Source organism: Stigmatopora argus, chromosome 2, assembly GCF_051989625.1.
Source record: "Stigmatopora argus isolate UIUO_Sarg chromosome 2, RoL_Sarg_1.0, whole genome shotgun sequence".
Lineage (NCBI taxonomy): Eukaryota > Metazoa > Chordata > Actinopteri > Syngnathiformes > Syngnathidae > Stigmatopora > Stigmatopora argus.
This window is the reverse complement of record NC_135388.1, coordinates 2,875,758-2,888,189: the sequence shown is the minus strand read 5'-3', so window position 1 is coordinate 2,888,189 and position 12,432 is coordinate 2,875,758. Positions and strand designations below refer to the sequence as shown.

Sequence of the window (12,432 nt, the reverse complement as noted above, 5' to 3'; positions counted from 1 at the left end):
ACATATTTTATTCTTGTCTTTTATTTTATCTTATTTTTAAATATGTTTAATTAATTGTATTTTTATTTTGCAAAGCTTGTCTAATATTTTTTTATTCCTTTTAATTTTTACCAATTAAATAAATTTTTCCTTATACATATTAATTGCCCATTTTTTATTTTTATTTTAAAGTTTTGTCTCCTCTCCCTTACGAATTGTAATGAAAAAAAAAGGAAAAAAATGGGTGCACCAACGAGCTAAACTAAATTTCTGGGTAATATATTTAGTTTTAACTTCATTTAACCAATTCTCAATTTTTTAGATCCATGATTGACTTCTGACTGTATTGCCAAATCAATTAAAAAAATCAATCGCGTGTCGTGAACTTTGGTTCAAAACAATAAAACCCGCTTAAACTAAATTCTGACTCGCATTACCAACCAGACGACATCATGAAATACATATTTTGTTTTCATTTCCTTACGAGCAACGGGGCTTTTCATTGTCCCGGAAAAGAAAACAAAAAAAAACAATTTTCCATTTTGGCAGTCTGTTTTCTGAACGAGTTTAAACTGACAATAAAAGGCAAACATTCCAACTAGCATCGCGTGGCAAATTTCGATCAAAACGCCATTTTGTCGGCGTCTTCCCGACATTCACTCGATCGTGCGAGGTCCCCCCCCTCAGAGAAGGCTTTCAAATCTAAAAAAGAAGGAATGAAGAAACACCTGGCGTGTGTTTTTGTGGGCGTGGCCTCATTTACAACCGCCGTCTGGCTGATAGCGGCGAGCAGGTGGCAAAACAACAAGGGTACGTTGGTCCGTGAGAAAGAAGGAAGTGAAGAAGAAAGCTGAAGTCTGATTCAGCACGATAAAAGGTAGCTTTTTTTCAGGTTAGTAATCTCAAGAAAGCATCCAAGTGACCCAAATTAGTTAATTAGTGAGTTATCAACAGGTCAAGGTGCACATTCCTCGCACTAAGTTGAAACCTTACACCTGTGAATGACTGAAATCTCGTCCAATGGCAGTACACACTACAAACATCTCCTCAGGTTCCACCCTGACTTAAACCCCTTGGGGCGCTTTGAAATCTGCCCAGAAACAGGGGAAATAAAAAGTAAAAATGGGCCAAAAAATGAAAGTGAAAGCAAAATAAGCCGTGACTTGTTTAGCTTTCGCTTTACAATAAAATGAAATTTGATTGATTTCTAGTTGTGGTGGGTGATGTGATGATACAGTTGTACCTCTACGTACGAAATTAATTGGTACCAAGACTTTTTTTTGTAACTAGAAAATTTTGTAAGTAGGGGTGTACTTTATATGTAAATTCTCTAATTCGTTCCATGGTCCTCACACAACGACCAACTTGAAAATTTTGTAAGTAGGTGTACTTTTAATGTAAATTCTCTAATTTGTTCCACGGTCCTCACACAACTATCAACTTGAAAATTTCGTAAGTAGAGTGTACTTTATATGTAAATTCTCTAATTGGTTCCACGGTCCTCACACAACTACCAACTTGAAAATTTCGTAAGTAGAGGTGTACTTTATATGTAAATTCTCTCATTCGTTCCACGGTCCCCACACAACTACCAACTTGAAAATTTCGTAAGTAGAGGTGTACTTTATATGTAAATTCTCTCATTCGTTCCACGGTCCCCACACAACTACCAACTTGAAAATTTCGTAAGTACAGTGTACTTATGTAAATTTTCTAATTCATTCCACGGTCCTCACACAACTACCAACTTGAAAATTTTGTAAGTAGAGGTGTACTTTATATTTGAATTCTAATTGGTTCCACGGTCCTCACACAACCACCAACTTGAAAATTTCGTAAGTAGAGGTGTACTTTAGATGTAAATTCTCCAATTTGTTCCATGGTCCTCACACAACTACCAACTAAACCCTTTAAAATTGGTCAAAGTGTCCCATGATAAAATCATGATCCTTTTTTAAAACTAAAAAACAACTTAGATAAAACTTAAAGATGCTGCACGCTGTGGTTGCTATGGTGATGGGCAGACAGGAAGTCCCAATCAATGTTTTTCACTCTGTTTGAATGTGTCGTGTACTACTTGGTCGTTTTACTTAACACCAGTAACCACTAAAAGCAGGTTGCAGTACATCAAAACCACTTTCAGGATGTAAGAGACAAAAGGTGTGTATTTTTGTGTGTTCATTATTACATCATTATTAAAATAAAAAATAAAAAACACATACAAGGAAGGTGTTAGTACATGAGGGCAGAAAATGAGTCTATTAAAATAACTTTGGTACAAGGTGTGGGATATTCAGAATGGAATATGTATTTTTTTCAAAGTTTGTGTGTGAGTGAGTCACTTCCCCATCAAAACAAAAGTCTTTTTTTTATGTGAAAGTGCTGAGACGGCGGCGGTTCTCAAAGACCATTCCCATGCTCACATTTTAAGTCAAAATATATATTTTTTTACATTGGCATGGCAGTTCATATTAAATGACCTCCTACATGCGAATATTTCATAAGGAAAGTGGAATTAAATATTTATATATATCATTTAACCAGATTATGAATCCTTGTTTTTTTCCTTGAACTGTCAAAATTATCATTTATATGCTAAATATAATTTATTCTTATTATTCAGCTGGCTGATTTCAATCATTTATTTTAGCTTGTTTTCTTTTTTCTCACCTTCTCCTCCCCCTATGTCACCCTCTCCCCCATTTTAGTTTTAACAAATACTCATTCATTATTGCTGCGCGTTATTATTAATATTATCGGAATGGGCTCCTAACAATTTATAATTATACAAGGCGGGCTATAAAAATGGGTGTGTAAGGCTCAAAAACTAAAATTAATGACATCTTTTGTCTAGAACAACACACACACACACACACACACAAATACACAAAGGTCCTAATGCATTATTGAAAGATAGTTGGGCGCACACACAAGCAATAAAACACCCACAGCGGGTGGCTTGTCGCCATGGCAACGGATGGGCAGCTGGGAGGTTTTAAAAGGAATTCAATGGAGTGATAAAAAAGCAGGAAGTTAAATTCATGTATTGATCCCAGCATTTTAAGATAGGCATGAACTAATTAGCAATTAGATTGCTTATTGATTCCTATTGTCATTAGTAGATAATTTGTTATGAAAAAGTCAGTGTTGTGTTGTTCCAATGAACATTTTTGGTTAGTTAATTACAAAATATACTTGTGTGAATATAATGAGATTAAGATTGAACTATTACAAGATTAAAATAAAAATATGATGAATGGAAAATTATAGATTATACTATTTCAATATTCAAATTGTGAAAGTAATTTGTTTGCCTTTTTTTCTCTAACATGAACCGGACTATTGTTAATACAGTAATCCCTCGAATATCGTGGCTTCACTACATCGCAGATTTTTTTCAGGGGGATTTTTTTTTTTGCTATTTTTTTTGTAAGTTCATAAAAATTTGAAAATCCACGATGAAACTCGCAAGTGGAACCCACTCCCCTTTCCTCTGCTTGCTACTAGAACTCATCATTAAAGTAAAAAATATATATATATATTTTAAAGCTCATAAAAATGTGAAAAAAGTAAAAAAAAAATAATAATACATATATATTTTTTTAAATAAGGGTGACACCTAATTCATGTTTTTTTTTGTTTATGTCTGGTCTACATTAACCGCGATAATCGAGGGATTACTGTATAGGCGACATAGTTTTAAATGTTTCAATGCAAAAATTGTGGCGCAGCTCAAAAAAGGTTGGGGAAACGCTGATATTTTTACTACTGGGAGTACTCTAGTCATTCTGCACAAGGTGGAAAATTGTGTTGATGGTTGTTTGCGAGCTATGTTTGATTTCAAGGGTAGTCAACCTGGTTTTGTAGGACAGGCAGCAACACGTCGGTGTCCCACTGAACCGGGACGGAATTACAGACAAAACACAACATTCAGCGTGCCAGTGCCTTCCTAAGCCCCTCCCCTCCCTGTCATTCCATACCCGCTTAGTCACCACGCAGGCTTCAGACTAAAATCACTCTCTTCTCTTGAACTTCATGACTACAAAAAAACTTGAATATAGAGCTGGGCAATATGACAAAAAAATGTTATCACGCAAAAAAAAAAAGATCAGACAATAACTATCACATCTTTTTTTTCAAATTTGAAACTTGAAACTTCTGTGAATAAATAAATTTTCCTCCATATTCAATGATGAAAGTTTGATTGATTTTCATAAGTTGCTGTGCAATATGAAATAAATAAAATAATCAACTGAAGACATCATCAGCTTTGGCAAGCAAACTATTTTCAGGCCCACAAAAAGAAACTTACCTCACATACGGCCATTTACAAAAAAATATATATATAAAAATGAAAAAGTTGGAATGAACTTAATCCAGTTTTACCCATGATAAAAGTTTTGGATTTTTGCAACGTTCTCATTTACATAGAATGGGGAAAAATTAGAAACATATTACAGGGTGTCCTCAAATGAGGACAGTGGGTTAAGGACAAAAAAAAGTAAGAAAACGCCAGGTAAAATTAACTTGGATCTTTTAGTGTATCGGATATATGTTGTCCTGCATCTCACAATCGCTCATTGGCCGTGTTATTGTCCTTTTACGCTCGTATTCCGTGTTAGCCTCTATTGCTAACATACTAAAAAACACATTTCCTCTTCTTCTCCTGAGAGTTGGTCTGGAACCAATGTTCATCTTGCAACAGCGCCCCCGATCTATATGGTGGTCGGGTAGTGTAATTGCAGTTGAAAATTATCACATTTTTATCGAAAGTTTTTAATATTATCGTTGACAAAAAATATTTAACGATAATTATCGTTATGATTTTATAGCACAGCTCTACTTGCATACAATATTTAGGTTACAAATAAATGGCTATTTTTCCCTTACAGGACAATCATTTAATGTCCCACTTTTACACACTAATTAAATCAGGGGTGTTAAACATCTATCATTGTCAATTTGAGTTTGCGCATGAACTTCTTCGCTGCCATTGACGTTCAAACACGTCCAATCAACTGCCTGTCATCGCCAGTTCATCAATTAACGACACGAAAAAATACTCCTTTAAGATGGATGATTCTACGTGTTTTTATTTAAATAATTCTCACTTTTATACTCGAACGTGTGTGTTAGACAACTAATAAAGCGCTTTTGGCTGTACAAGAAAAGCATTGGGGGTGGGCGGAGTTGAATCTGTAATAATTTGCCATAGTTCACCCTGGAGCGCACCCTAGTGCCCTTTCTTTGTCATTACAACTGAGCAGAGATGACGGGACGTTCTTGCTCTAAAACCGCAAGGAGTCAGTCCCTTATCCGTCAAAGTTCTAAAGCGTAAAACATGACTTGGGGAGGAGAAATGAGCGGTCGTACCGTGATCCGTTTCACGGGTCGGCGGCCTGCAGCATCTCCTCGATCTCCTGGTCCCACTGCTCGTCCCGGTTGTCGGACTCAGCCACCACCTCGTACTCCTGGAGCTCCTGCTGCAGCTCCTTCTCCCAGTCTGATGGATCCTCTACGAAAGGACACGTTGACGTTAGACATTTTTTTTTTGTGGCTGGAGATTCGTATGGGAAGAATTCAAAGCCACCGTCGACGGAGGACACGTTGTCCTTCTTGTCCAGCACCAGCTGCTCCATCCCTTTCTGCAGGTCCTCGCTGTCGATGGTCGCCGAGTCGAAGGCGTCGCTGGCGAACTCGGAGACGCCGGGACTGGTGGACATGGAAAAATCTTCATCTGGAGACAGCTGAAGAACAGCGGGGTGGGGGGGGAAGGAATTCAGTATTTTAAAGATAAAAAAGGACAATTTTGCAGGAAGCGTGATGACTTTGAATGAATTTAAGTACAGTCGTTTATTGAATTTTATTTAAGTATATCATTTCATGTATGAAAAATATTGTAAAAACAAACCAACTTTGGCTTGTAAAATAGTAAACCTTTTTCAAAAATGGGAATTTTTATGACTTTTTAGAGGAAACTTTTTAAGTCAGGCATGTGAAATCTTCACATTTTGTTTACAGATTTTGATTTTACAAAATAGTTGATGTAAATCAATTTTCAAAAACATGCATTCCATTTCCATACACATTTAAAATAGTTTCTGATTCCTTTCAAACTGTTTTTCTCCAAAAAAAAAATTATTTTTTTACAATATTCCTGTATATTGTAAAATAACTTTAAAAGGAGTTATTTTGTAAGAAATCTAAAAAAAGATTAAGCAAACATGCACTGTGATTGGCTGGCCACCAATTCAGGCTAACAGTGAGGATAAGTGGTTCATAAAATTAATAAAGAAAATATACATATTTATCTGGCTTGCAAACTAGTCCGTTTTTCTCATAAAAGTCTTTTAAACTTTTTGCATCTAATTTTCATTTCTTTTCTCGTGCACTACTAAACTAATACATCTTATACTTCATATTGCGTACCACTTTCTGCTTGTCGTTGATGGAAACGGGTGGTGTTTTGGGCCTGACGTTGTCTACGAGGACAAAAACAACAGAAATGAGGTTATATGAGGTAATAATGTATATATAGATATATATACATACACACACACAAACAAACCATATTTTCACACTGAAAGGGCGCACTTAAGTCTAAAATTTTCTCTAAAATGGTCATATATATTGAGGATTAATATCAATTTATGTTGATGCATGTTATTGAATTTACAATTCAACTTTATTTGTACAGCGACAAGGCAACATCGGGTTATGTGGATACATTTGCGTTGGTGCGGGTGTGTCTGTGTATTTTTATCACCAATAAAGGGAGCTGCGGATTGAAGCAAAACAGTCGAAACAATAATGAATCCCCCGACTTAAATTTTAAATATATTTCTTTACATCGGCCGGTCGGATTAAAAAAAAGGCTGATAATGTCGTCCCTGATAATTGGTCGATCGCTAGTAAATGGTATACCTGTTAAAACGACATCATTGGACGAGACGGCGTCCTGGCCGTCACCGCCCACATTCTGCTGCTGCTGGGCTGCCAACGCCGTCAGCTGAGCCGACTGCTTGACAAGCGACACGCGGTAGAAGTAGTTTCTCCAGAATACTTCCTCCTTTACGCTGTCAATCAATCCCAAAATAACGCAGAAGTCAGTTTTAACTTATTTGAGCCATTTTTTTAACAGTAAATACTTGAATTCACTTAACAGAGGTGGTTATAAGGCGGATTAAACGTGAAAATCGAGGGAATACTGTAGTAGTAAAGTAGATACTGACTGTTTAGGCACGAGGTCAAAGCGCATGCGGTTTAGCAACTGGTCCTCCTCCAACATGACGGTGGCAAGCGGGAACATTTGCTCCATGTCAAAGTGGAACTGCACGCCGGCCGGTGGGTCTCGCAGGAAGTTTCGCTTGTCCTGAACGTGGAAGGCAACACTTAACAGTCGAGGTTTTTCACGTTTTATGCAAGATACGTACGTTTTTTTTTCCTTGTTCATTCATAGACATCAAAATATTTTTTTTTTAGCGTTTTATGTTTATCTTTTCTCTATTTTTAAATAAATGACTATCGGCCACATTGTCTTGCGCCATGACGTCACTGCGCCATTGCGTCATGACGTCACCGTGTCAGGGCGTCGTCAACTTGCAGTTTTGTGCATGTCGTGTTTTTATGTGCATATAAGCCGTACCCTTGATTCAGTCATCATTTTTTGGGGTCTGACGAAAGCGGCTTATATGCGAGTAAATACGGTAGTTATTTGCAAATTGATTTTAAATATGTAACGTTGCTTACAGCTGAGAGAGCGAGAATCTGCTGCTGGATGGTCTCCTCCTCGTTGTAACCTACCCAGGGAGGCACTGCTGCTTCTGGATAGATATCATTAAATAATATAAAGTGGAAGCTTGAATACGTTTTTTTTAAACTTTCCATACGGGAGTCCTTTCAGTACCTGTTCGTTTGGACTTCTTTTCTTGGACAAACTTCTCTTGCTCCTTTTGAAAGTCTCCTAAGAAGGTCTGCACACAAAAACGAACGTCATGGACAAAAGTCAAGCGACAAGCAAGACCAGATGATAAATAAAGAAATTGTGATTTTAAATCATTCTCAAAATATTCACAAAAAAAGTTGCTAACTCAAATTTGGAATAAACCTTATCGATAATGCCGTCGATCTTTCCTTCTTCCACGCTCCTCTTGATATTCTGTGCCGTTTCGACGACGGACTCGGACAACTTTTTGGTGGCGCTGGATGCGAAACTGAAGATGAAGTCTGGACAGAAAATTTGGAGAAAAGTACTTTAGTTTTCTCATGAATAAAGGAACCTTGCCAGTCTTTCACCATGCTAACAAAGTGATGAATCACATCTTCTTGGAACTAGACATTTATGGCGAAATCGTGGGAGGATGCTTTGATTTTTCCATGGGAAACGTCCTGTAGATTTTTTCTAAAACACTTCCTAATCATTTGGGAGCAATTACGGACACTTTGTTGTGAAGTCATTGAATGATTGTGATGTTTATCCGCCCAACCCACCAAGGAAATTGGACGTCTAGGGCCGTCAATGGCGCTGAAACATGAGTATTCCCCTTCCATTTGAAACTAATTAGATGTCCATTCTTGTCAATGGCACGCAATGTTATTTTTTGGGTGATTTTGGGTCAGTTCCTGCCAATTTTTAAAAGGTCTTTAAGGGTTACTTCCTGAATATTTTCAATCATTTCTTGTGGATTTTATCTCATTTCCGGGTCCTTTCCTGGTAATTTTGCGGCAATACAAGAAAGTTTTTTTTTTTTTTTAAATTGAGAATAACTTCGGAAGCCTTCAATATTTTTAATGACGGTTTTTATGAGTGAGTGATGAGATTTCGACAAAATGAGTAAGACAGGTAGTGTTTTGAATCTCTTTGTAATTGGAAATTAATTGCATTTTTAAAATTTTAATCAGTCAAAGAGTGCGCGCTGTGACCCCAAAAAATCGGACGCTTTTAAAATGTGGGGAACTTTGCTTTATAAAAGCATTTTCGTAATCAAATAGATGACGTCATCCAAAACGGGTAAACAACCGAGTCCGTTGTTTTCGTCACACTGTTCCTTGATAATAGTTCTGATTACTATCATAATCAATGCGATGACTCACCGCCAAGTCCTTTATTGAGTTCTGGGTTCGTCTCCACGTCACCTCGTTCTTCTTCATGGTGGCTGTCAGCAGCCACTTGCTGTTTGTTTACCTCGTTTTGGGCTTCCACCACTTTTTCCTCCTGCTTTTGCTTATCTTCTTCTTCCGCGTCACCCGACGTGTTGGCGCCCGTTGGGTTCTCCAAACCCAACCAAGAGCCTAAACCTCGCAACATGGTCCAAAAAAACTAATTTTCTGGCGGGGCAAACGTTAAAGGAACTGCTTCGAAAAGGAGATACAGCTTCCAGAAATTCCCGGAAGTAAGACGCGGACAGGACTTCTTCTTCGCGTGTTTATTTTCTTCTTCGCTCATTTAAACGACAACTTGTAAATTAACATAACGCGTTAGCGCTGTCTGCTGATATTAGCTGTAATGATTACCACTGCTCTGATTGGCAATCTACGTGGCTTGTTATCATTAAAAAATAAACAAATATATGTTTTATATAAAGGAAATATTTTACAATCCGTCAAATTAAAATATTTTATCGTCTTGAAAATGATTCATCCATCAACAGCAAAAAATGCAAATCATTTTCCAATGCCAGTTAATCTAGAACAGGTAAAATGATATATTATTGCTATATAGAAGTATTAGGTATTCTATTTAATGTTATCATATTTTATTTTGTGACATTATTTTGACGTTACTAAATATTCGATTCCTACAGTTGCCAAAGGGTGGCGAAAATGAGTCGTACGTCATCTTGAGACGACGCGAAGGGGCTTCATTCAACAACAACAACTACAAAATAAAGGTCAGTTTAAGTCTTTTATTTGCCTTTTACGTTTACTGATCGACATTTTTGCTCACGTGTGATTTTATGACGCTATAATAGCCCAAATAAGACCAAAAAGATAGGTTCGTGAATCGTCACCCAAGTCCATAAAAAATAAGACAATTTACAAATGTATGTGGATATATAGTTCTACTTTACATGATGAATAATACAAAAACTCGAAATATTATGGAGTATGTGGAACCTTCCACTCGAATAACAAATGTTTTCTTCCCACTTTGTCGGATCAGGTTCCAAATATCACTGCGTAATGAAGACGTTAGTGGTGTTCGATTTCGATCACACGGTGATCGATGCTAACAGCGATACGTGGGTGATCAGGTAAAGTTGGATTATTTGGATTATGATACGTAATCAAAAACATGCATTGTCGTATTTAACGGCACATATCGTGTTTTTTAGGTGTCTTCCAGGTCAGACGCTACCTGACGAAGTGAAGAAATCGTACAGAAAAGGCCAATGGACGGAGTACATGGGCAAAGTGATGGATTATATAGGCATGTAAATTAATATTAGAAAATTAATATTGGAGTAATTGTAGGGGAATGGTTGGTAATCTTGATACAGTTTTGATAGTGTAATTAATGTAACACTGGGGTATCAAACTCATTTTTTTTGTCGCCGGCCACGTCGTATTTCCGCTTTTTCTGCCTAATAATCAGCCACAATTAATTTTAATTAATTTTCGAAGAGGCGTTAGATAATTTAAGGACATTAATATTTGTCCAAATGCTCTTTCTTTTTTTAATAGGAAATAATCTCTTGAATTTTTGATTTTTTTAAATGTATTTTGTAATTATTTATTTACATTAAAAAATAGAGTAGTTTATTTATTTATCAGAATTTTAGATTAAAAATACATTTACAAAAACATAACATTTGAATTTATTTATTTCCCAGAAATGGAAAATGTTAAATATTCCTTTTTTTCATTCAAGGACAAACAGTAAATATATTTTTTAAGAAATACATTTTTTTTAATTCATGGTAAAATAAAAATGGAAATTTTTTTTTTTTATTTCATGAAAAAACTAACTTTTGACAGAATTATTTTAATTTTAAAAAGTATTCACGGTTACATTAAAAGGGAAAAAATATTTCCTAATCATCTGTAATATTTATTCGAATTTTCCCTCAACATCGTTTTAGTCTTTTTAGGCTTAGTCACGGAATGACAATTTTTTTTAAATCCATATTTTTTTGTTTTTTCGCAGGTGACCAGGAAGTGAGCGTGGAAAATATCCGCGCCGAGATGGAGCGCATCCCGTTAACGGCGGGAATGAGCGAACTACTAACGTTCATATCGCGCAACAAGAATCGCGTGGACTGCCTGGTCATCTCCGACGCCAATTCGCTATTCATCGACTGGATCCTCGGCGCCGCCGGCTTGCGTTCGGCCGTGGACCAAGTCTTCACCAACCCGGCCGGAGTTAACGCCCTGGGCCGGGTGGAAGTCCAGCACCACCACGCGCACCAGTGCCGCCGCTGCCCCGTTAACATGTGCAAGGGGAAGGTTCTCCAGGACTACCTGGCCCAGCGCAACGGCTACGGCGCCGTTTTTTACGTGGGCGACGGCTCCAACGATCTATGCCCCGCCTCCCGCCTGCGGGGGTGCGATGTCGTCATGCCCAGGGAGGGCTACGCCCTGGAGGAGCTACTAGAGGACAAGAGAGAGGGTTTGAAAGCCAGAATTATTCCGTGGAGTAGTGGAACCCAAGTTTTAGACGAGCTACAAGATAGTCTAAGAAGCAAAAATGATGTCATCCGGGACTAACGGGGTTACCCGGCTAACTTGGATTAGCCAAATGGGACAAAATCAATTTCCCCCAGTCGACTGTTTACTTTTCTTTATCTTCACTGCAGCCTATTTACTATATTTAGTAGGTTTTTTTTCAATGTTTTATTTTGTTGTAGGGCTGTGGTTATCTGAAAATCGTATGTTAGCACATGCCTAGTTAGCCTGTTGTTATCTGTTTTACTATTGTTGACGTATGTTCTGGGTTTCTGATCAAATTAAAAAAAATGCCCTCTCAAAAATGCGACTTACCATATTTTCTCGCATATACACCATATTTGTAACAAACAAAAATGTGACTGAATCTAGGGTGCGGCTTATATGCGCACAAATTAGACTTGACATGCACGAAACTGCAAGGTGAGAAAGAAAGACCAAATCCCGTAACGCAAGACAATGTGGTCAATATGGTCAATATGGGGGTGGGCAGCTTATATGCGAGAAATCGTAAAATTCAACGATTTTAAGGCAATTTTACAGGTACGGCTTATACGCGGGGGCGGCCGATATGCGAGAAAAAACGGTACAGTATTTACTCGCATATAAGCCGTCCCCGGATATTAGCCGCATACTTAAAATTTTATATTTTTATCTTCATTGTGTGTTGTTTAGCCGGGGCGACTTATAGTCCGAAAACTGCACTAATAACAATAATCTTTGGTGTGGTCACATTTTTATGATCTTTTATAACTGTTAGGGTTGCAAAATGCTTGGCCCTGAAGTAAC

The 12,432-nt window shown here is 37.3% G+C and overlaps 2 protein-coding genes across 4 annotated transcripts; one reads left to right on the top strand and one right to left on the bottom strand.

Moving 5' to 3' along the window:
- Positions 1-5,054: 5,054 nt before the first annotated feature.
- Positions 5,055-9,407, bottom strand: syap1 (synapse associated protein 1). 2 transcript variants are annotated; one of them, XM_077593413.1, is made up of 10 exons: positions 9,073-9,407; positions 8,087-8,205; positions 7,886-7,952; positions 7,729-7,802; positions 7,212-7,351; positions 6,904-7,055; positions 6,409-6,461; positions 5,570-5,726; positions 5,353-5,494; positions 5,055-5,267 (listed from the first exon to the last, which is right to left on the bottom strand). In XM_077593413.1, exons 1-9 carry the CDS (start codon positions 9,284-9,286, stop codon positions 5,364-5,366), a joined length of 1,107 nt encoding a protein of 368 aa, XP_077449539.1. In that variant the 5' UTR covers positions 9,287-9,407; the 3' UTR covers positions 5,055-5,267; positions 5,353-5,363. The 2 variants fall into 2 exon arrangements, with proteins under 2 accessions (XP_077449539.1, XP_077449537.1); XM_077593411.1 differs by having other exon boundaries at positions 5,055-5,494.
- A 375-nt stretch (positions 9,408-9,782) lies between these two features.
- phospho2 (phosphatase, orphan 2) lies at positions 9,783-12,137 on the top strand. Of its 2 annotated transcripts, none has more exons than XM_077593423.1 (4): positions 9,783-9,869; positions 10,142-10,232; positions 10,314-10,408; positions 11,126-12,135. In XM_077593423.1, the coding sequence occupies exons 2-4, from the start codon at positions 10,162-10,164 to the stop codon at positions 11,683-11,685; spliced, it is 726 nt and encodes a 241-aa protein (XP_077449549.1). In that variant the 5' UTR covers positions 9,783-9,869; positions 10,142-10,161; the 3' UTR covers positions 11,686-12,135. The 2 variants fall into 2 exon arrangements, with proteins under 2 accessions (XP_077449549.1, XP_077449559.1); XM_077593433.1 differs by lacking the exon at positions 9,783-9,869 and adding an exon at positions 9,923-10,022 and having other exon boundaries at positions 11,126-12,137.
- Positions 12,138-12,432: the final 295 nt, after the last annotated feature.